This window comes from Mastigoproctus giganteus, chromosome 4 (assembly GCF_048544385.1).
Source record: "Mastigoproctus giganteus isolate SK-2022 chromosome 4, ASM4854438v1, whole genome shotgun sequence".
Classification (NCBI taxonomy): Eukaryota; Metazoa; Arthropoda; class Arachnida; order Uropygi; family Thelyphonidae; genus Mastigoproctus; species Mastigoproctus giganteus.
The window spans coordinates 131,174,144-131,200,130 of NC_143578.1; the positions used below are offsets into that span (position 1 = coordinate 131,174,144).

General features: G+C 36.9%; 1 protein-coding gene across 2 annotated transcripts in view; it reads left to right on the plus strand.

The window, feature by feature from the left end:
• Positions 1 to 25,987, plus strand: part of LOC150087065 (serine/threonine-protein kinase PLK2-like) — a 387,915-nt gene that overhangs the window by 244,966 nt on the left and 116,962 nt on the right. For both annotated transcript variants that reach the window (XM_090372931.1, XM_090372930.1), the window contains 2 exons: positions 7,312 to 7,435; positions 12,077 to 12,176. In XM_090372931.1, the coding sequence (XP_090229057.1) occupies positions 7,312 to 7,435; positions 12,077 to 12,176 (224 nt within the window). The remainder of the gene's footprint in view (positions 1 to 7,311; positions 7,436 to 12,076; positions 12,177 to 25,987) is intronic.

Below are 25,987 nucleotides of genomic sequence, written 5' to 3' on the forward strand. Positions count from 1 at the left end.
TGACATTGAGTAAATTTGGAGGCGAAGGTAAAGAAAGCCAACATGAGAATCACAGAAAACTTCAGGAAAACTTACCGGGCAAACTCGTTTCCCGCTACTGCAGTTTCATCCTGCATTCTCGGTAAACAGATAGGGCGTGTTATCGGTAGTGGCAGTAGATGTTGATAACGATGTATTGATTAGTTTTTATTGTTATTAAAAGCAGATTATTGGAGTTCATGAGGAGGGGGAGGGATAAGAGTGATAGCTATGGGATAACAGGCTTTTTTTGTGAGGTGGTGAATAATTGTTGTGTGTGGGGTGGGGTCTAATCTGGCAAATTGCTGAAAAGAACAAAGCTGGGAGTTTCCATTCATTTAGGAAAAAAGAACAGTTTGAGGAGTGCCTTAAACCTATGGGAAAGTGGACCATAAGTCTTGTGAAAACATACCCACACCTATTAGGACCAGCCCATATTATCTCTGAGAAGGATGTTATGAAAAAGTGAGAAATTGCTAGGTGCACGAAGAAAAAATTAAATATAAGAAATTCAGTTAGATATAATTACGAGGAGAAGAGTGTGCGCAGAGAAAAGGAGTATGGAATTGAGCATTGTTGTGAAAATATGATTTGGCATCCTGGTTTTATATTCCAGTTGTAATTTTGAAACACAAAGTAGGATGCTATGCTAGTAGTCTAAAAGCTGATCCAATGGTCATTATATGAGGAAATCAGACATCTTCTCCAGGGTAGTGGGGATGAGAGTTTGGATCATCCCAAGGTGATCGGTGTTGCAGAACTGGAAATTCTTGATCTTGAAAGCAGTGAGGGAGGAGCAACCTACTTAGCCAAGGAACAGAGAGAAACCTAGTAGGTAGCCTTGGGAAAGGAGGGAAGATAAACAAATCCACTTAATTTTTTTTACTTCAGTCTTAAAAACAAACTGCCCATTTAGGCTTATGCTTTCTATTAGACATTTGTGACCAGATAAATGAATTGTGTAGTCTGTAAGGAAATGTACACAGAAATAGGTGGACACAATTTAAACAAAATATGACTATGTTGAATTTCATAGGACATTTTATAGTTGATTAAAGAAGGAACTGTAAATTCAGGACTGATGTCCCCTTACCTTAACAGGATACATTTTAGTATAATGTATCCTGTTAAGGTAACAGGATACATTATATTATTATGGTATTAAGTTTTTTGTAAATTAGAATGAGGTGTTTGTAGTGAAAAAAAATTAAGATAAGTTTCTTGTAAAGAGTTCATTATAAATAAATAAATAATAAAATAGTAGTTGATAAGAAATGTATATTGAACATGCTAACATGTATTGTGACTTTGAAACAAAACCAGAGAACTTGTCTTAAAGATGAATTTACTGTCATGCTTACCTATACTTCATTTCTTTCTATATGATTGAGGTGTATAATGCCTTGAATGATTTGAGCATGCTGAATGCTGATGGATTCTTCCTGTTGCTTGGAATAATTGCCTGAGAGGGCATAAATTCAAATTGAAGAAAGACAGTTCTAGGATAGATGTGCAGAGGTTTGCCTTTAGCCAGTGGGTGGTTGATTGCCAGAACAAATTTCCATCTGTCGATGTAAGAAGTTGATAGCTTAAATAGATTCAAGGCAGAACTAGACAAACATTTGGAGCGAGCAGAGGGATGAAATGAAGTGGTTTTTTTTTTTTTTTTTTTTTTTTGCCGATGCTATATAAACTTTCTTGCATCATGTGCCTTTGCTAATATACTTTACAAATAGTTTAGAGCTAAGTTCTGGTCAAACCTTCCCCATCTCTTCCATCATGCAGTATGACTGATGACTTTTGAGGTTATTAGCATTAGTAGAGGCACATGATGCAACAAAGCAAGCTTATGCAGCATCAGCCAAAAAAAAAAAAAAAAAAAAAATATTCCATTTCACTCCTCCGTTCGTTTGAAATACCTGTCCAGCTGAGCTTTAAATTTATTTGTGCTATCAACTTCCACAACAAGGGATGTAAGTCTTCCACCAAACTTGGGCATTTAAGCTTGATATACCATCTTGCAAACTTGGACATTTAAGCTTGATATACCATCAATATCATTTATAAATATAGAAAACAATAATGGACCCAACACTGAACTCTGAGGGACTTCATTAATAACATTAGTCCACGATGGGTAGCATCCATTGATTACCACTCTGTCTTCTCCCCCTCAACCATCCCTTTATCCATAACAGCAATTTGCCTCCAATGCCATTATGGCCTTAGCTGCCAATGCACCATAAATCAAATCAAATCAAGCCTCCAATGCCACACTGCTCCAATTTGTGCAGCAGTCTTCCATGTGCAACAGTCTTCCATGTGCAACAGTATCAAAAGCCTTTCTAAGATCCTAATATATAATATCAAAGTTATTCCCTGCATCCAGTTCTTTTGTGACTGCATCATAGTATCTAATCAAATTGGTCAGGCAAGACTTTCCCTTAACAAAACCATGCTGTGTCCGAGCTATAACTGAAGTCTTGTCTAGATGATCCTGCAGTGCTTCTTTAATCAGTGCCTCCATTAATTTTCCTGGAACAGAAGTTAAACTCACAGGTTTATGATTACTTGTGTCAGCCTTTGATCCTCCTTTGTGAATTGGGGTCACATTTGCACATCTCCAGTCCATGGGTACCTCCCCTGAGTCCAAGGAAGCTCTCATAATTATGGTTAAGGGTTTGCTTACTTCCTTTGCTGCCTCCTTTAATATAACTGGATAGATCCCATCCACCCCAGGTGCCTTTCTTGTGTTTATCTTCAACAATTTCTCCTCCACTGTACCCTCAGTTATTACAAGATTATCTAGCTTACTGTCAGAGTTGAATACACCTCTGGCATTTCCCTCGCTGAATAACTCCTCATGTGTGAATGTCAATGCAAAATATTCATTTAGTTTGTTAGCTACCTGAGCAGGATCATCAACAGTTGAACCATCGATATCAAGCGGACCAATCTGATTTATCTCCTTCCTTCTAGATTTTACTTAAGTAAAGAACTCTGCTGTTTTTTTCTTGGCATCCTTTGCCAAAGATTTCTCGTAATCTGCCTTTGCCTGCCTTAACCTCCTTTGTAACTTGGTTACAGATCAACTTGTATCTATCATAGGCTTCTGTGTCACGTGTTAATTTGTATGTATCCCATGCATTTTTCTTCTCTGCCATATGTCTCATTAGTTCATCTGACATCCACTTAGACCTTGAACAATATTTCTTAGTTGGTATGTAAAGCCTAGTAGCCTTCAAGATAAGTTCTTTGAATGCTTCCCATTTTGAATTTGCAGTTGGTCCCACTGTATAGAATTTAAATACTGTCTCAGACCATAGTAGTCGCCTTTGCTAAAGCAAAAACCCTTCCCTTTACCCCTGATGGTAGTTACCTCTTTAAGTATATCCCACTTCAGCACACTGTGATCACTGCCACCTAGTGGTTCCTTTATCTGCAGATTCTTAATGCATGAAGAATCACTACTGATAATCAGATCAAGAGTATTACTCCCTCTAGTTGCCTCCCAAACATGCTGATGTAGAAAACAATCATCATTTCTTATGTTTAGCTTCAACAATATCTCCTCCACTTTGCTCTCAGTTATTACAAAATCATTAAGCACCCTGCTAAAATTTGATAACCTTCTGCCATTTTCAAACCTTAATAACTCCACCTGTGTGAATGTAGAAAATCCTTGCTGTTTTTTCTTAGCATCCTTTGCCAAAGATTTCTCATAATCAGCCTTTGCCTGCCTAACCTCATTTGTGACCTGATTACAGACTAGCTTATATCTGCCATAGGTTTCTGAGTTGCTTGATAATTTACCACCTGTGGTAAATTATCACATGTCTCCTGTGGTCTTCTGTCAGAAGGATTTTGAAGAATCTTGATGCTAAGAAAGCTCCAGGTCCTGATGGTATTTCTCCACTTGTTCTCAAAACCTGTGCTCCTGAACTTACTCCTGTTCTTTGCCACCTTTTTCACTTTCTTATTCCAAAGGTGTTTTTCCTTCTGCTTGGAAATTTGCTCATATCCAGCCAGTTTCTAAAATGGGTGACAAATCCCTCCTATCCAATTATCTTCCCATTACAATTACTTCTACTCTTTCTAAATTAATGGAGAAATCAATTATCCGCCAACTCTTAAACTACCTAGAAACCTTCCATCTGATTAATGATCACCAGTTTGGATTCAATCAGTCTCAATCCAGTGGTGATATTCTGGCTTATATCATCCATTTATGGACAAATTCAATGGAAGAGTTTGAAACACAAGCAGTTGCTCTTGACATCTCAAAGGCTTTCGATTGTGTTTGGCATAAGTCTTCTAAACAAGCTTCCATTTTATGGTTTGCCTACTGCTTTTTTTGTAATTGGTTATAGTTTTCTCTCTGATTGCTCACTGAGGTTGATGGTGGATGGCTCTGTCTTCTGACTTCTCCACTAATGCTGGTGTCCCCCAAGGTTCAGTTCTTTCCCTCACTCTTGTATATTATGACCTTCTTTCATTGGCTGGAAATCGTATCCATAGTTTTGCTGATGATAGCACATTGCATTCCACTTTATATTTCGAGAAACCTTGCCCTGCTCAATCAGTTTCAACTCCTCGAATATCCACTATCAATTCCTTAAATGCCAATCTCCAGGTAATTCTCCAGTGGGGCAAAGACAACTTAGTTGATTTCAATCCTTCTAAAACTCAGTCTTGTCTTATATTTTGCAAAAAGGATTCTTCTTCTGCTGCTATGCTTATCTTTGGTGACACTTCAATTTCTAGGCAAGATGATATATCTCTTTTGGGATTACCCTGACTTCTAATCTCTCTTGGCACAAGCACATTACAAATATTGCTTCCTCTGCATCTAAAAAAACTTGGTTTTCTCTTTTGCTCTCGGTGTTACTCTTCTTACAAACAGTTGTTCACTCTGTACAAATTGCAAATCCGCCCTACCATGGAATATTGTTCCCACATCTGGGTGGTGCCTCCAAACCCTCTCTGAGGCTTCTAGATTCTGTTCAGAAGAGGACAGTTAGGTTAATTAATGATTCATCTCTAACAGTCTCCACTCGCTGTCTGATAGACGTACTGTTTCTGCTACATGCCTTTTCTACAGATACTTTCATGAGCACTGTTCTTCTGATTTGGCTTCTATAATTGCTGCTCTCTTTCAGAACAGTCCGAACACATGCCGTCACCAGCCAACATCCATTTATTGTCCAACTTCAAACTTACAAAACCAACTTTTTAACTTCCCTGTTTATTCATTCAGCTGCAGTTTTCTTGAACAACCTTCCTTCATATGTTATTTCCTGAAAATTAGTCTTCAGAAGTTCAAATCTAATGTCAAAAAATGTCTTGTTTCATCCTAATTTCCAACCCAAGCTCGGTACTAAGTACTATAGGCAGTGGCGGATTTAGCACTTGAGAAGCCCCAGGCGCAATTCAATTTTGAGGCCCCCTTCTAAATATTTTCGGTACCACTACAGTGTGCATTCTACGTGCACCTTTTTACTATAGCATGTGCTCTAGATTTGGTGTTGCGGTTTTAATCATTTTGGTTGCGCAATTCTTTCGTACATATTTTATTAATTGGGAATTAAAAAATTAATTCCCAATTATCACTTGCTATGAATGTCACGCCTCATCAAACAATTCAGTTTTGATAAATACATAAACAATACATAAGATATTACAGATACTTACTTGATAACAAAACAAAAATACTCCTACACTAAAACACCAACCACACCACACTAGTAATTTGTAACAGATTCGTGAGTGATATGTTAGTTCCGAAAGCTATTAAAAAAGACTATGCTCCATTACATGTGAGCCAGCGCAGTAGTGATTTCAGAGGCTTTAAAAGACTTCTGTGCTTGCTTATTGGTTCCCAATTAGTTGCGAATAGTTTTGAGTTGCCTCTGCGAACAAATCAAATATCGTTTCTTGAGCAATATCGTCACAGGGTCCTTCACTCCACTACGAAAAAACTGAAAATGCGTTTAAGCATTAATGATAATATGTATTCTACTTCAGATTCACTTAGTTCGCATAGATATTTCATATAATATGTAGGGATATTCGCAAAGGAGTTTACTAATTTCTCATCTTAAATTATAGTTTTATTCAGTAACGGTAATAAAGATGAGTGTAAAAAATTTTAAATGAAACAAATTTTTTTTTTTTTTTTTTTTTCGAGACCTGAAATTTGAGGCCCCCTCGATTTAAGAGGCCCCAGGTGTGCACATGTGGAAATCCGCCACTGACTATAGGTTCTAATACCTCTCGTGTTTGGGATTTTCATAAAAAAAAAAAAAAAACCCACTTAATTTATTATTAATTTTGTACTTTTTTTTTTTTTTTGTTAAAAATTTTTTTTGATCAGAAAAGAGTTGTTTTGTTTCATTCAGTGTTCTGTCACTGCTGCTCCCATCCTAGAATCTGAAATCTCTGATGTACAAAGTAGTTGGATAATGTGATTTGCATTATTTCCTTAGGTTTCAGGAGGGTGGAAGCCACCAAGGCAGAACATAGCTGCAAATTTTTGACTTTCAGAAAGCTGGAGAGCAGACATTTGTTAGCAGAAGGTAAACAAGTTTTTTGGCCAAAAAACCAAAGTGCAGGGACTGAATGCCACTCTGATTTTTGACATGTTTGTTGCCCCCCACGTTTGAGAGATCCATTCAATGTGCCATAATTTTTGGAATCTTGAGAACAAAATTTCAAAATCCCCAACATTCCAATTATTTTTAAATAATGGTTTCTAAAATTTAATGTGGGCTGAGCACTGTAAATTGTAACAAAACTGAAGTTTATCAAAAGATTATGCTATGTACATATACATAGATATACTATACAAAAACTAATTGTTGATGCTAATAGTCCCAAGTTCATTATGCTGCCTGAATCAAGCCATTCATTTCATGTACCTTTACTTTTACACCACTAATATTTGACTGCTTAAGAATTATTTCCTGTATGCATAAGAGAATGCTGGCTGCTGTGGAAGTGTGATTTTATGCTGGAGTATTGTGCTGTAATGCATGCAAGACTCCAGTTGTTGAATGCTTATGCATTGATGCAGTGAATTTGTTAATTGGTTTGATTTCAATGGTACAGTACAACTAAAGGTTTTATTGAAGTTTAGTTTCATATAGTTTTTAGATGGTTTTAATATGCAAATATAATATCATTATTTAGCTCCTAGAGGTATTTTAGAATTAGGAGTTATTATCATTATTAGCCAAGTTTAGTTTCTTCTATTAAAAATATTCTTGGAATTTAGCAACCTAATTATAATTTCAGATCTAGTGCAGAAAGAAATATAACAGTAGATTTGAATGTTATCGAGTATACTTTAGCTGCTGTGCAACTTCATCTACAAACAAATGAAGTGAAATTAGGACCAAATAACTTGGAACAGCAAAAAGTAAGTTCAGATATTGTTTTAATTCAAAATTAATTTGAATTAATATTACCAATCTGTCAGCTGAAAACTAGTTTCTTGGGAACTTGTTTTCAGCTGATCATAAAGATTTAGCAAATGAGCTTGATTAAAATGCATTCAAAGTACACTAAGATTATTTTGTCCTTTTGTGAATTTTTTCTGCAGATTTGAGATAATGTTGGGCTTCAGGCACAACATTCCTTAGCTAAGCATTTTGGATTTGATTTAGTTCATGTTCATTCAAATAAAAATGAAATTGATCATGAAACTGCACTAAATGTTCAGCTTGAAGTGGTGTCTCTGAAACCTGATGTTGATTTTCTTTTGCTCATTATGTATGAGTTATATGCAGTTACATCATTCAGGTGAAGGCAAGCCTTGAAGAATCCCAGAAGCTGTTCTAGCAGCTTTTATATTGTTGAAGGATCACTGAAGCTGTTCTAGCAGCCTGTCTGTGCTGCTCTGAGAACTTGTTCAGAGAGAACTATATACAAACTGTTTTTAAATTCTGTGCAGTGGGACCAGCTGGTGTTACTGACAGCAAATTCTAAATGGTATTCAGAGAAGTAATCACATGTAAGGGTGACACAAATTGAGCACATGTGGGGTTGACACATTGAAATTGAGGATGAGTGGTTAGACATTTGCTTTGTCAGTGGGTCATTTATTGTTGGAATAAATTTCCATCTGGTTGTTGTAAAAGTAAGTAGTTTGAATAAATTCAAGGAAGAACTAGACAAACTATTAGAGGATGGACAGGATCCTAATGCTGCATAAGCTTGCTTTCTTGCATAATTTTCCAATGCTATTACAGTTCAATTAGCCCTAGGTTTTTTCATTCTCCTTGGTTTTTAATCACCTTGAGTGTAGTACCATGCAGTTGATATTTTATTCTGGGATTACTGTTGTCCAAATGTAGCACCTTTCATTTTTCAATATTTAAACTTAATTGTCACTTTTTAGCCCATCTGCTTAATTTAGTCAGCTCCCGCTGGAGAAGCATACCCTGATCAGTCATTAATCATGCTGCCCACTTTTGTATCATCGGCAAACTTAAAATTGATATGCCTAAAACAGTATCATTGGCATAAGCATATCAGGCCCAATGCTGAACTCCAAGGTGTTCCACTAACAATATTGGTCCAAGAAGACAGTGCCTATTAATAACCATATGTCTTCTGCCACTTGTCCATCCCTTTATCAATAACAGTAACTTATCCCTTGTGCTATACTGATTTAATTTGTATTGCAGTCATTTGTGAAGAGAACCAAAGCCAAGCATTTTTCTTAAGCGATGAAGCAATTCAGAGTGCTCCAGTAGTTCCCCTAAAGTTATATTTTAGTTATCATTTATAGCACTCTTTGTTTTGTTACTAAACTTCAGTTATTGACCACAAGTAGTCAGCAATGTTTCAATAAAAAGTTACCTTTCCTATTCTTAAACTACTCCTACTAATGTTGGGCCTAGAAATCTGGAGGATAAAGCCTGCCCTCCCCCAAGCTACTGTGGGTACCAGTTAATTTGTGATTAAGCAATTCCCAGCAGTTTATTAGCACTTTTTAGTAAATTTCCAGGTTACTTAATTTTGATCTTTAACTATCTTTTACTTTAATAAAACAACATTTTACAAGTAGTAAGTGAAGGCACAGAAAGTAAACTTGCCTTTCTTTTCTCTCTCTCTCTCATTACTAATCTAACCCAATCGCTACTTGCTTGATAAGTGGCACTGCTCTTGCCCCCCACATGGGAGAATAAAGTAACACTACCAGGGCCGAAAGATCAAACATAGTAAAATTACTACTCCTACAGGACTTCAAGAGAAAGCTCCCATGTAAAAAAATATACAGATAATTCAGAAAGTACTAAGGCAAAAACATAGATATGATTCCACAAAAACTTTTGACATATCTCATCATACGTGGAACAGGTGATCACAGATTGGGATCAATGTCTACTTGCGATTCAAAAAAAACTTGAGGCCTAGTAGATCCCTCGAGTCATTGTGTTGCTATAGATCTGGGGATGTATTAGTGGAAACAGCTAACTTCAGTGAAAACCCTCAAGTTGTTAGCAACAACTTTTTGGAGGAATATCAGTAGTTGTAACAACCTACAATATCTTAATCTCCCGACGAGTTTAAGTGGTATCTCTTAAGGGGGTGATGAGAATAAGTACATAACAAATAGATTGTGCTACTTTAAATGCCAGATGTTTGGGCACTCTCAAATGGTGCGCAGAAACACATCCATCTGTGCCAATTATGATTTTAAAGACTGTGAGATCACTGACAGTACATAACAAATAGATTGTGCTACTTTAAATGCCAGATGTTTGGGCACTCTCAAATGGTGTGCAGAAACACATCCATCTGTGCCAATTATTATTTTAAAGACTGCACTGTCAGTGATTTCACAATGTACAGATATAACTACAATTGATTGCTTCAGTAATCTTAATTTTCCAGTTGCAAGGGGGCAAAACACCCAGCTTTTAAAAAAATGTGAAAAATGGAAGCAAGAAAAACTAATTCAGAAATATGTAACACTGTATGACAGAGCAATAAGCAATGATCAAGCATAAATCAATTGAAGTCCAAACCAAAATTTTCACACTGCAAAATAAATTATTTTCAGTACAGGTGAAAACAATGTTAAATGGCTTGAAATCCTGAAAACAGAAAAGAACAGTGAACACTGTTTCAATTCCCTCAGACCAAATATAAAAATCAGCACCTGAGGAGTTGACTGCTATAGGTCTGACAAAGACTGGAAGCTGAACAGAGAAATGATAAATACATCCAAAGGATCAGTTCTAGAAGTATCCACAAAGGAAGAAATGGAGATGGATCACCATGAAAAAAATGAATATGCTCAAAGTTCTCTTCTGTGGCATGGGGAGCTGATCGCTTCACGCTTTTACACCTGTATTGAACCTTGATAAGATCTTGTCTAGAATATGGAGCCTCAGTTTATGATTCTGCTCAGAAGACAGCATTGGCTTGGCTCGGCTCAATCTTGTGCAGCATAGTGCTCTCAAGATTGCTTTAGGAGCCTTTAAGACATCCCCAGTGTGAAGTCTGTCTATAAATGCCAATGTACCTCCACTACATCTTAGGAGAAAAGTATTGCTTCTTAGCTATGCAGTCAAATTACATAGCATCCCTTATCACCCCATCTGGACATCTCTTTGAACCTCAGTGGGCAAACTTCTATAAAAGTAAACCAAATGAAAACAAACCTGCTGTCATCCGACTACAGGAGCTAATGCAATGCTGGAACATCTATCTTGGAAATATATCTCGTGCTGCAGATGCAGTACCAAGCACCATGGGCAATATATATACCTCTATGTGATAACTCCTTTCTTCAGTGGAGAAAATACTCCCTATCGAATCAAAATCTTAAAACAGTTACATGATGCTCATGCATTGGCCAATACTCTCTCTTCGTGTATATACAGACGGCTCAAAAACTGACATCTGTAGGAGCTGCATTGGTCCTTCCTACGTTCACTGTCTCTGTCCAGTTACCAATTGAATTCAGTGTTTTTATAGCTGAACTCTATGCAATAAAAATGGCTTCTCCTTAATGACCTATTAAAAACCCAGGTCATAATATATACAGACTAAGTGCAGTGAGTGCCTTACAGAATAAACTACAACATTCCCATCCACTTCTCACACAAATCAGATCACAGTTAGGTAACCGCAATGAAAAGAAGCTGACTGTGAAATTCTGCCATTCTGGATATCCTCTGTCGGAATTCCAGGAAATGAGCGTGCAGACGAAGCTGCAAAGCACCCTGCTTGCTTTGACTCCATCTCAGTTCCGTACTCTGATTTGAAACCAATCGTACAACAGATGTGTACTGAGATGTGGTATGAAATGTGGCATACCCAGACAGGAAACAAACTTCTTGAGGTAAGACAGAATCCACAGTTGTGGAGATCCAGTTTCAGACTAAACAGGCACGAAGAGGTCATGCTTGCAAGAGCACGAATTGGCCATACACATCTAATGCACCTCTTTTTACTGCTAGGAGAAGATCCTCCACTTTGCTTACACTGTAGCTCCCTACTTACAGTTAAGCATATCCTAATTGTGTGTGCACGTTACCATTCAGTTAGAATTGCATGTTTCAAATAACAGCTTAATTTACAAAAACCTCTACAACTATCCCATATACTTGGAGATTGTAGCAGTTTCTCAGAACCTTTTTACTTACCTGAAAATGATTAACGTCTACAGTCACTTTTAGACTTATTTCCTATGATATATACAGTCACTTCTAGACCAAAGTAACAGGCGCAATTTGGCTGTAGTAGCCCTTGCACTATTAAACCCCACTCCAACAACAACATTACCTTCTTTTAACATCTATGGCTTGAATCTGTTTACAATTATTTTTAATGTGTATGTCCTTAACTGTTAGTTATTTTTTTGCAATATGGTGATTCATAATGGGTCCATAGATGTATAGTTTTATAACAAGATACATGGATATGCTTTTTTTTTTCTTGTAAAAGAGTTCTGCTTGATAACAAAAAACCAAGAATGTTGAGGGTATAATCATAAGTGTTACCTAAGGTTGTCTGAATTATAATTTTTTCCTTTTTTGTGCAGAATAAAAAAGTGTATCTAAAGAAGGAGAAAAAGAAACAAACCCATGGGTTTCAGTGCTCATTGAAAAAAAAAATAGTGAATGTATTCAGCAAGCATAAAGGTATGATTGAAAACAATGTATAAATTTCATTCTGTACATTATTTTTTTTAATTTATTGACAAACTTTTTTTTTTTTTTTTTGCTTAAAGGGTATAAATTACCAAGACCAAATCATGTTTCCATACAGCCTTCAAAAGTCTGCTAGTTCCAAACAGAATTCATAGACAGCAACTGCTGTTGCCTAACCCAGTTGCTGTCTATGAATTCTGTTTCATCCAGAACTAGACATGTTTCTCCATGGAAACAAGGCCTGAGAAACCTCAAGCAAATTATTGTATATGAGACTTGCACTACTTTGAATAAGTAACGCTTCACCTAAGGAGAAGACTAATGTTACTTATTCTCAGACGGCACCATTTCAGGGCTATTTTGTATTTGTGTGGGATAATAATTGGACTATTCAGTTGTCCCTATTAGACTTAGAAAAGCAAAAAGGTAGAGGGAAAGTAATAGTAGGAGTGGAAGAGGAAAAGAAACTGTGTAGAAAAATGAAAGGGACAGTAACTCCTTCAACTCACACCACTCATAAACTCGAATAGGCAACACTTCCCCAGTGGAGAAGGCTGTTGTTACCTATTCTTGGAAACTCCAGACATCATCAGGCTCCCCCTGGTGCTGTTTCAGGGATATTTTGTATATGTGTGGGATAATAACTCGATTATCCACTTGTCCCTATTAGACTTAGAAAAGCAAAAAGGTAGAGGGAAAGTAGGAGTGGAAGAGGAAAAGAAACGGTGTAGAAAAATGAAAGGGACAGTAACTCCAACTCACACCACTCAAAAACTCAAACTCCTCAAATAGGCAACGCTTCTCCAGTGGAGAAGGCTGTTGTTACCTATTCTTGGAAACTCCGGACATCATCAAGCTCCCCCTGGTGCCGTTTCAGGGCTATTTGGCCCTTCTTCGGTGAATGGGTAGGTACCCAAGTGATGCAATGATGGCAAAACAGTTATGAAGTATAACTCCACAATATGAGAGATGCCCGATGGTGTATCATGTATTTAGACTCTAAAGAGTTTAGGGCATAAGCCTCGAGCTATGGGAGAGTCTAGACTATGTATAAATATAGTGCAAGTGCATCAGAAATACATAGCTATATCTGAATAAATCAGAATATTAGTAAAATGGCATCATTTTAAGTTATCTCATATTGGGAATACCTTCAATGAGTTGCCATGATATTGCACTACTTCAAATAAGTAACGCTTCACCTAAGGAAACTTCACTCGGGTACCTAAAATGGTGCCATCTGGGTGGTGGTATCCATCTGAGAATAAGTAACATTAGTCTTCTCCTTAGGTGAAGCGTTACTTATTCGAAGTAGTGCAATCTCTTGGCAACTCATTGTGAAGGTATTCACAATGAGATATAACTTAAAACGATGCCGTTTTACTAATATTCTGATTTATTCAGATATAGCTATGTATTTCTGATGTGCTTGCACTATATTTATACATAGTCTTGTATATGAGATTAAGCTTTTAATCAAACACTAGCAGTCTAGTCTGAGAAGGAACCATAGATAGCAAGTTGTTTTAGCTTGCTTTGCATAGAATACAGTAATTTCATACTTTCTTTTCTGAAAGGGCTGATGATGCAAGATGTGAAATCTTAACCATAAAGCATATTTTTTTATTGAATCTAGTAATTTTATAAATGTACGTATTTTATGTTTTAATGCTTCTAATCATCTGACCAACACTTATACACCCAGTGATCTTTTATCTGACAAAGACACTGTCTGAAGTTTAGGATTTTGCATATGAATATATTTAAATATATATAAATATTAAGTCATTATACACACTTGTATTTCTTTATTTTCTTTTATTAATCAATCCTGTTTTTGACTTTTATACTGTTTGGTGGCAACCTTTTTTTTTTTATATTACCACTGACTTTTAGTGTAATTTCACATTTGGAACCCATGCATTATGGTGCAAGTTACTCGTGTTATTTAAAAAAAAAAAAAAAAAAAAGTCAACCAACTCAGTGCATCATGGCCTGTATTGCTGATGTGTCATTAAAAATGAGCTTAACTCAATGTGCATGTCTTTCCCAATTCCATAGTGCTTCACAATTCTAATATATGTAATTTACCTTTATTCATGTAAATTATACTTATTGCCACTCATATTGCACTAGAAAATGCGCTTTTTCCAGGTGTAATCTTTTTAACATGTTTGCTGTTGCTGCTTATATTTGCAAGGGTGCATTATTTATGTCTTGGAGCACTTCTCTTGTGTTACTGGAACAAGAAGGCAGCTCTTTTTAGTAAATGGATTCTTTCTTTGAAGTATCATCACTGCTCACTATCATCTGTTTGTAGTGTTCTAACATCAACAGATATATTTTAATGAAATTCAGAGTCCACATCACTTGTACCTGTGGAAATCCATTTCTTAATAGTTTAAAAAATATATTTTTAAATATTTTTTTAAATAAAATTGGGCATGTGTGCTTGTTCTTGTTTGAACTTGCCTCTTTGGGTGTGATGAAAATACAAGTTCATTTAGTTTTCACAAGTGTGAAAACCATTTGAACTCATTGTTTACATGAGTTGGTGTGCATCTACTATTTGTGCCACTCCTAAAGCACATGATGGTAGTGCTCTTAGTATTGGACAAAATCACCACGCTAATTTTAAATTCATATTTTTAATGATTGCATACATTAAAAATGAGCTTAACTCAATGGCCATAGAAAAAATAACACATTAAGTTTAATGTGTTATTTTTTTTATGGCCAAACTTTTTTCATTAACAAAACAATTATTGATGCAGATCAAAGGAATTGCAATTGAGGGATACTAGAATTGGCAGTGTCACTTTGGTAGGTTTTTTTTTTTTTTTATTTATGCAATAAATAAAAAAATCTAATGAGGATGCCTAACCATCCTCTAATGAGGATGGTTAGGCATCCTCATTAGAGGGTTAATGGGTGCTGGTTTGTCTACTCAGACAACCAACTACTTACAAAGGGAAAAAGAGTGATTATATTAACCACCAAAAAATAAAATTAAATTTCAGAGAGAAACATCCATAAATGCCATTTTTACCAAAAAAAAAAAAGATACTTTAAAACAAGTAACACTTCATTATGAAAAAAACTCTAGTAGAAATATTTGTATTATGGTTGAATAATGTTTTTTTTATGATCCCAGCCAAAGCCCAATATACACAAACATACTGCATTTTCTTGTATTTATTAATTTCAGTTTAGTGAAGCACCTGTATTTATCTTGAGAGATTTGAGACCTTTTCAAAGTCTTACCTTGATTTAGGTATAATTGTAGCCTAAACAATAATTGGTACAGGTCAACCATCACTAATCCGGTTCCACTGCTAATTCGGACATAATTTCCATGAACGTAATTTCAAATTTCCCGTGTCAGCGCACCGACCTGCCTCTACTGTTTTGGTGGCATTGGTTGCAGCATCAGCTGTTGGCATGAACTCGTAAACACTGGCAAGCCATTCCCACTTGTTTTTCTGCATTTATTATTATAACCTGCTCACATTTAGCCCCAGCCGTGGTTCCAATGCATAAAGGAAGTGTCTCTCGTGGTGTAAAGCGCAAACACCGTACATTGTCCATAACAGATAAAGTTGAACTTCTGAAAAAACTCGACAGCGGTGTGTCTGTGAGAAGCTTAACTCTGCTTAATTGTAAATTCCAGCAATTTCTCTCAGTTCATTTTATCTTAGTAATTTTCTTTAATCTTTTTTTTTTTCTTTTTACAACACACTTATACAAACTTGCGGAAAAACATAACACAATATGATGGATAATACAGCGTGCTAACGAACTTGTTTTCACAAAATCTAACACTACTGACAAACTTATTTCTATGTTTGAGAGTTTATTTTATCGCAATTAGTTTTATTGCAGCGCGCGCTGCGGGTGCAATACACTAATCACAAACAACCATCATATGTATGTGGCCGACACGGCTTCTCAAGAAATAAAGTAACCAAAATACTTTAGTTATAAAACATATGCAACATAAAAAAGACTATTTTAAGGGAAAAAACGACAACACTGACATTACAATATTTATAATATTTATTTTAGAATTACTAATCAAATTATTTCCTAAATATTTTTTGACCCACTGGGGAATTTTTTTCTTAAACTAGCTTGGCAGTCAATGTGTTAAAGTTAGGAGGTGGTTAGCTGTTGGGTAAAATGTATGTGCTAAAATAACCACCGGTAATCTGGAAAACTCACTAATCCAGCACCCCACAGGTCCCAACGCTGCCAGAATAGTGATGGTCGACCTGTATTAATATTTTTCTCTCTTCTGCTGGAAATCAATACCACACTTAGCTTTGATGTCAATATTCAGCTTGCATTAAAATCATGACACCCATGGCATTACAAATGCTTTGATTCTTGGTTGTGCTTGTTAGTAAGTTTTTTTTCATTAGTGTTTGTCTTTTAAATCCTTTGTTCATTATGGCCATGGCTGGAGGAAAACATGGGTTGGCATGGTAAGTAATATTTTATACATTATTCTATCAGTGAGGTTGAACAGGCAGTTCTGTTTTTATAATTGCTATAATCTGTATTTTGCAATGATTGGCATGACATTAGTACATCTACAGTGATGTACTCTTAATACATATGCTAAACTATCAACATTATTATTTTATAGAACAAATTTTACTGGTTTTAGGAAAATAACAAAGAATAGTAATAATATTTTTGTGTTCTTCTAATATTATTATTAGAAAGCACAAAAATTAAGTTTTCTGTAGAGCAAATTGTAATCAGTTTCATGTTTAATATCAATACAGCAAACCTCCCTTTTTTTTTATCCTTTTTAATTTGATCAAGAAAAAAAATATTTGAAGATTGCTCATTTGTAAAAACACTATCTTTTGGAGATTTGTGCACATGCATGATGGTTGTAAGGTGAGGGATGACCTGGTAATTTATCTCTGTGCATTTTTGATTTGTTGCTTTGGTGCATTAGTAATAGTTAAGGCAACATTTATAATAATTTTAATGCATAGATAAGTTAATCATGTGAAAAAAAAATAGTTTTTAATTTTCACTCAATTTATCAGCAGACCATCCAGTACAATAGTAAGGTTGGTCGATATTAGCTGCTCGGTGAAATGTGGATTATATGAATATAATGCCAGCGTGCAAGGTAAATGTCAGTATTTTCACCTTGTCATGTGATTCAACTAAGGCCATATTGCTTCAGGGATATGCGGTGGTCATTCCTTACCTTTCCGCATCCTCCATATTTGGTGGTCACGGGCTCAAACCCCGGTCTAATCAAAAAGCGTGTGCTATGCACTGCTGCTCCTGGTGCATTGATGTTGGCATGTTTTTTTTTTTATTTTTGCATAAAAGGCAAGAATCTAAGTCAGTGTAAGTGTACACTTTTTTTGTGATCAATTATAAATAGCTCACTAACATTCTAAATAATATTTACACAAACAGCTCAGTGCCATGTGAAAGTCTGCAACTATCACTGAAACCATAAATTCCTTTAGTGGAATTAGTAAACTGAGCTGCCTATTAGATAGTGAGCCTTATTGTTTTTAAATTGTATCCTTGCTGTTTTGATCTATTACAGAAACCAGCTAACATGTAAGCAATTTATAATGCAGGGCTATTAGTCCTGTATTTGATTATCCTGTTTCATTAAAGTGTCACATAATAGGAACTCCTTCATAGTGTCCACCATGACACTGTAGTGGATTAGCCACTTGCTGCTCATTTCAATTTGGGTTTGGGTTCAATTCCAATCTATGATATGAAGAATTTCTGAAGTACTCTGTAAGGCTTCATCTGAGATTAGTTAGCCAATCTCAGATGAAAGAATTACGGTTTCCCCACGATCTAATAATTAACAAGAAAATGGAAGAAATGGAAAAACAAACAAAAAAATAAAATAGTCTAGCTATCTGGAAGAGCACCCCACATACAAACCCCATCCAAACACCCAGTACCAGCCTGCACAACAACCACAGATGACTGGAGTATGTAAAGTTCACTCCAACAAGAACTATTGGATCCAGGATAGTAAAACTTGGCAATCTTACTATAGGTCAATTGATTTAATCCCTGGTCCATAAATTAACCGTTGGCTGTTAATTTATGGGCAAGGCTGTTAATTTATCAGGAGTCTGACAGTAGGTAAGAATTTATTTTTATGTATGTTTATCTGTATGTATTTATTTTTTAATCTCAGTTTTATAGTGTAACCCAAACAGACATCTAACCAAAAATCCTTTAGACTTAAAATTCACAAATAATATTTATTAGAATATAATTAATTACAAATGTTCCCAAATTGTAACCCTTTCTATTTTTTTACCTCTAACAGCATGGTCTGATGATGGGTATTGAAATGTCACCTTAAATGTATAGTGGTTTGGGCTATAAACTTAATAAACTATATTATTAATTTCATGTGTATGACTGGGTTATTAATTATAGTAATTAAGTTTCCTCATGAGTTAATCTGAAATTTTTCAGCTCGCACAACATACAAATCAGCCTGCGAACATACTTGTACAGACATGATATATGGTGATGCAATATGGTCTAGGTTTCTGATGTACATAAGACACAACCACTCCTCCCTAGGACAGTCACCACTCTCTTTAAGACTTCTTTTTTTATGAAAACACCAAACATGAGAAGTACTATAATACTTAGTACCATGCATGGGTTGAAGGTTGAGAAGATGAAAGATAAGATACTTGTTGACATTAGATTGTAATTTTCAGGAAATATGCATGAAGAAAGGCTGTTCCAGAAAACAGAAATTGAATAAACAAATGAAGAAAAGTTGGTTGTGAGTTTTGTAGTTGGACAGTAAAAGGATGTTGACTGGTTGCTGCACATGTTTGGACTGCTGAGAGAGAGAGATTATAGAAGCCAATTGCCCATAGAAACTAGAAAAGGCATACAGCAGAAACAATGTCTGTGAGACAGAGACCCAGTTAAAGATGAGTTACAAGGGGCATTCAATAAATTATCTACCTAAGGTGGTACTTCCCATAGTAATATTTTCATGATTTATCATGTCCCAACATATCTTAACTTGACTCATACTAAGTTCAATCCCACTATGTTTTTAGGTTGTGCTGCTACAACAGAAGCAAGACACCTGTATCAAATTATGGATTTGCTGAAATTGGAGCATTGTTCATCATCAAGTTTTTCACCAAAGAAAGAAATGTGCCCAAGGCCATTCATGAAAGGATGGTGGCTGTGTATGGAAACAGTGCACCTTCAGAATACCAGGTGAAATTCTGGTTAAAACAGTTTAGCATTAGTAGAGGCATTTGATGCAAGAAAGCAAGCTTATGCAGCATCAGCCAAAAAAAAAAAAAAAAAATTAATAATAATAAATAAAAAAAGAACCACTTCCACTTCACCTCTCTGTTCGTTCGAAATACCTGTCCAGCTGAGCCTTAAACTTATTTAGGCTATCAACTTCCATGACAAGGGATGGAAGTCTATTCCACCAACCAACCACCTGCTGGCTAAAGGCAAATTTCTGCACATCTATCCTACATCTGTCTTTTCTCAATTTGAATTTATGCCCTCTCAGGTGATTATTCTGAGCAAGAGGAAGCATCCCATCAGCATTGAGCATGCTCAAACCATTCAAGGCTTTATACACCTATCAGATCACCTCGCTGGTGCCTAGTCCCCAGACACTGTAATTTGCAAAACTTAAGCCTTTCTTCATAAGAGCACCCCTTTGTTCCATTCACTAATCTTGTTGCCCTTCTCTGTACTCGTTCCAGCATCTCTACATCCTTCTTGAAATGAGGCCTCCAGACCTGTATACAGTACTCTAGGTGTGGCCTGACCATTGCCTTATACAAGGGAATAATCACCTCCTTATCCCTGCTAGAAAAATTCCTATATATCATCGACAATACACCATGAGCTGCTCTTGCAGCCCATCTTCACTGCTCAGAAAACTTCATATCTGCCTGCACAACCACCCCCAGGTCCCTTTCATTCTCTACCACTGCCAGTGTAGTACCACCGAGTTGATACGTTGCTCTGGGGTTGCTGTTTCCCATATGTAGTACTTTACATTTGTCAATGTTAAACTTCATTTGCCACCTCTCAGCCCATCTGCTCAACCTTTCCAGATCCTGTTGCAGTAGCATAGTGTCAGTAGTGTCCTTGAAAAAGCGCATTATAGCCTTAGTAGCTAATGCGCCAATTAAACCAAAACAAAACAAAGTCCTTGACAACCCTGCCAACCTTTGTATCATCTGCAAACTTGGACAAGTGGGGTCGAGTCCATCGAAGATGATCCACATCCAGGAAGGTCTGTGATAGTGACCACTTCAGTAATGTGCCAGAAGTTAAAAGGTGTCCCAAATCTTTAGGGAATGTGACAATCAGAAGGAACAGTTATAACTATCCTCCATGAACATTTGGAGATGAGTAAGATCAATGCAAGGTGGATCCCCAGATTTCTGACCCCTGTGCAGATGCTTTTGGGGAAACAATTTCAGATACCTGGGATATCTTCCTATTCCTCAGAGTTTCTGGTCCTGAAATATAAAAGAGAAAAATGGGCACTAAATTTCACACTAAAGGGTCTTTGTCCCCACTATGCAGGAATTAAAAAGAGCTCTCTCTCACTTTCTAAACCAAGTGTTGTTGGCCCAGATGGCATCCATTACAAAACGATTACGCACCTTTCACCAACATCTATGGATCACCTGCGCCTTTTATATAACAAAATTTATACTGAAGAGCAGTTTCCAGATGCCTGGCACATGGCAGTTGTTCTTGCCTTTGTGAAGCCAGGAAAGGATTCCAAAATCCTTACTAATTATCGTCCTATTGCCCTGACCAGCTGTGTGCAAAATCCGAGAGAGAGAGACTGGTTAATTTTCATTTAATGTGGTACATAGAATCAAACCACCACCTCTCCAACATTCAGTGTGGCTTCTGCAGAAACATGTCCACTCTGGACCATCTTGTTAGACTGGAGACATCCATCCAGAATGCATTTCCTAAAATGTGAACATTAGTGTCAGTATTCTTTGACATGGAGAAAGCGTATGACACAACTTGGATATTTGGTGCCTTAAAAGATTTGCATGACCTCAGTCTTAGAGAGAATCTCCCCATTTTTATCAAAAATTTTCTAGCCAAGTGGTCCTTCCAAGTTCATGTAGTATCCTCACTCTCTCGTCCATTTTGCCAAGAGGAGAGAGTACTGCAAGGATCAGTATTAAGTGTTGCGCTTTTTGCCATGAAAGTAAATTCCATCATAGAACAACTTCCTCCAACTGTAAACAACACCCTCTGTTGATGACTTTAGCATATTTTGTCAGCCATGTAACATGAAGTGTTATTGAAAGACAACTGCAACAAGCCATTAATCGCCTTAATTCCTGGGCACTTGCTGATGGATTCAGGTTCTCACTGCAGAAGACAATCTGTGTACACTTTTGTCATAAGCGTGTAATCTTCATTCTGAACTTGAATTAAAGCTTGAACAAAATGCTATTCCAGTAGTGTCAGACGCAAAATTCTTGGGACTTGTATTTGATAAAAAGCTGACCTTTCTAGATCACATCCATAAACTTTGTACAAAGTGCACAAGAGGCCTTAATATTCTTCACTCTGTCCTCTGCATCTTGGGGTACAGACCGATGCACCATACTACAGTATTTACTGTACACTTGTACGATCCAGACTAGATTATGGGTCCCAGGTATACAATTCATCCAGGGACAGTGTACTTGGATGGCTGGACCCTATCCATCATCAGGCTATCTGTATCGCTACTGGAGCGTATCGAACATCTCCTGTCTGGAGCCTATACGTTGAAGCAGATACACCACTGTTATCACTTTGAAATAAGCAGTAATAAATTGAAATAAGCAGTAATATCACTTTGAAATAAGCAGTAATGCAGAGATTTCAGTAAAACTGAAATCTCTGCCAGACCATCCTATGTGTACAATGCCCGTTAGACTGCCAATTATCCTTTTGGTATTTGTTTCTAAGAGCTACTCAAAGAACTTAAAATCAAGGTAGACAAGGTTGCCCAAATACCAAAGCAGCCCCTTCCACCCTGGCATGTTCACATTCCAGCATGCAACTTTTCCCTTAAAAATGGGGGAAAGTTGGACATGCCATCGTCTGCCTACCTGCAGCTTTATTGAGCACACAGAGCTGAACATTGACTTTGCGCTAGTTTAGACAGATGGCTCGAATTCAGAATTATATGTAAGTAAATGCCAGCACCAACAGTTCTTTTTATATTCAGATTCTTGGAGCATCTTATAGGCTTTATTATCAGTGAGATATAATCCTCACCTAGTTCTGTCTCGAGTTCAGCAGAAGATTCGCTCTCTCCATGAATGTGAATACAATATCTGCTTCTGCTGGATTCCCAGCCACATTGGGATTAGGGAAAAATGATTTGACTGATGCTGCAGCCAAATCAGCAATTCCCTCTAATAATTGTTGCCTGTCAGTCCCCTATACAGACTACAGGCAAATAATACACAAAGATTCACACCCAGTGGCAAGATTCATGAAATAGACTGACTACCAATAAATTAAATCAGATAAAGCCTGTAATTGAATCGTAGCAGTCCAGTCTGCGCAGGAATCGTAAGGAGGAAGTTGTTCTTGCACAGACCATAGGACACAGTCATATGACACATTCCTTCTTGCTGAGGGCTGATGACTCTCCTAGTTTTATCCCTGAAACCTATTTTAATAGAGTGCCCAGATTTTAATAATGTGCTTTATCACTTTTAACCATCTGACTGAGCCTTATACAGTCAGTCAGATTTTATCTGACAATGACAAGGTATCAGCTCTTTTTAGTTTTTTACAGCTTGCTAATTTATATACATGTATATAAAAGGATTGAAATCAACTGTTACCTTTGCCCTACTGGAGATTGGGATGTAAGGAATTGATAGTGGATATTTGAGAAGTTAAAGATGTTGGGGCGAGGTAAGGCAAAGTTTCTTAAACTAAAAGGGGTTTCCGGAAACTAAGGTAACACATTTTTCTCTCAATGATGTTTAATAATACGAAGTTGAAATTACACACCAAGAAATAAGTGAACATGCACTATTTCTCCAGTTTTATTGATGCACTTGTCCCAACGATGGATCCGTTTTTCAGTACCAGTACTGAAGAAGTCAATGCTCACATGCAGTAATCAACATTGCACTGCCTGATGAATTTCCTCATCCATGGTAAAATGCTTTCCTGAAAGGTGTTTTTTCACAGGGCCAAACAAATGGAAGTCTGAAAGCACTAAATCTGGTCTATAGGGGAGGGGGGGGATGTGACAATTTCCCAACAATTACCATGCAACCACTCATGAGTGGTGTGGGCAATGTGTAGAGTTGTTGTCATGCAACAAAATCATGAAATCATGCCACCTGTCAGAAGTCCTGGTCGTTTGCATCAAATGTTGGCTTTCAGTTTTTTCAATGTTGCACAGTAAAGCTGTGTATTGATTGTTCCTCCCTTTGGCAAGAAATCAACCAAAAAGAACGCCTTGGTGATACCAGAACATTGTGTCCATGACTTTTCAGACACTGAGAACAGTTTTGAATTTTTTGTGCACAGGAGATTGTGGATGTTAACAGGTCATGGAGTCTTTTTTTTTTTTTTATGAAAACGCCGAACACGAGATGTATTAGAACTTATAGTACTTAGTACCGTGCTTGGGTTGGAGGTTCTGTAGACTGCAATTTTCAGAAAATACGTACGAAGGAAGGTTGTTCCAGAAAATGGCAGTTGAATGATTAAATGAGGAAGATAGTTGGTTTTGTGAGTTTGAAATTGGACAGTAAATGGATGTTGGCTGGTGGCAGCATGTGTTCGGACTGTTTTGAAAGAGAGAGCGGGAATTATAGAAGCCAATTCAGAAGAACAGTGCCCATGGAAGTATTTGTAGAAAAGGCATGCAGCACAAACTTTACATCTATGAGAGAGTGAGTGGAGAGACTGTTAGAGAGGAGTCGTTAATTAACCGAACTGTCCTCTTCTGAATGGAATCTAGAAGCCTAAGAGGTTTTGGGGACACTGCCCCAGATGTGGGAACAAAATTTCATGGTAGGGCAGATTTGCAATTTGTACAGAGTGAACAGCTGTTTGGAAGAAAAGTAATGCCGAGAGCGAAAGAGAAAACCAAGTTTTTTTTTTAGATGCAGAGGAAGCAATATTTGTAATGTGCTTGTACCAAGGGAGATTAGAAGTTAGGGTAATTCCCAAAAGAGATATATATCATTTTGCCTAGAAATTGGAGTGGAAAAAAAGATAAGCATAGGAGCAGAAGAATCCTTTTTGCGAGATAAGACTGAGTTTTAGAGGATTGAAATCAACTAAGTTGTCTTTACCCCACTGGAGAATTACCTGGAGATCGGCATTTAAGGAATTGGTAGCAGATATTTGAGAAGTTGAAGCTGATTGAGCAGGGCAAGGTTTCTCAAAATGGAAAGTGAAATTGCAATGTGCTGTCATTGGCAAAATTATGGATAGGATTTCCAGTCAATAGAAGGTTATTAATATACAAGAGGAAAACAATGGGAGAAAGAACCGAACCTGGGACACACCTGCATTAGTGGAGAAGTTAGAAGACAGAGCCATCTACAATCACCCTCAGTGAGTGATCAGAGAGAAAACTGGATAACCAATTACAAAACAGTTGGCAAACCATAAGATGGAAGCTTGTTTAGGAGACCATTATGCTAAACACTATTGAAAGCCTTTGAGATGTCAAGAGCAACTGCTTGTGTTTCACTGAACTTTTCCATTGAATTTGCCCATAAATGGGTAACATAAGACAGAATATCACCAGTGGATTGACACTGATGGAATCCATACTGGCGATCGTTGATCCCGACAGTAGGTTTCTAGGTAGTTAAGAGTTGGCAGTTAATTTCTCCATTACTTTAGAAAGAGTAGAAGTAATTGCAATGGGATGATAATTGGATGGGAGGGATTTGTCACTCTTTTATGGAAGTGGCTGGATATGAACAAATTTCCAAGCAGAAGGAAAAAATACCTTTGGAATAAGACAGTGAATAAAGCACCAAAGAACAGGAGGTAAGTTCAGGACCACAATTGCAGAAATACCATCAGGACCTGGAGCTGTCTTAGCATCAAGATTTGTCAAAATCCTTCTGACATCCTTTTGATGGAAAACCACAGGAGGCATTGAATGGAGTGTGTTGGGAATGGTGGGAGGTGTTTTACCAAGATCATGAACACAGGAGTTGGAAGGAAAATGGGATGATAGCAGGTCAGTTTTATCCTTGGCTAAAGTGACAACAGAACCATCTGATTTTGACAGAGGTGGAAGCAGAGATAGGCAAAAGTTGCAGCAAGTAGCTTTGGCAAGAGACCAACATTAGACTACCATTAGGGTAAGAAGCAAGTTTTCTACTCTTAGCCTGTTCAAAATCTAGTTTGGACCGATTAATAACTGCTTTACAATTGTTGCGAGCTTTGGTGTAGGCAAAAAATGAAACTGAAGATATGGAAACAAGCTAATTACAATATGCAACATTCTTCTCCTGAACAGACTTAGCACATTTATTGGAAAACCAAGGTTAGATAAAGGATGAGATTTTAAAGTGGAATGTGGAATAAAGTTCCATTCCTACAAGAATAATTTTCCTGACATGATCTGAGCAAATGTTGACATCAGAAGTTTGGAAACAGTAATCTGACCAAGGAAAAGAAGAAAGTAAATCTCACAGGTCATCCCATTTTGCATTCTTGTAATGCCAAATACGAGGTTGAGAATAGCCATGAGATAAAGG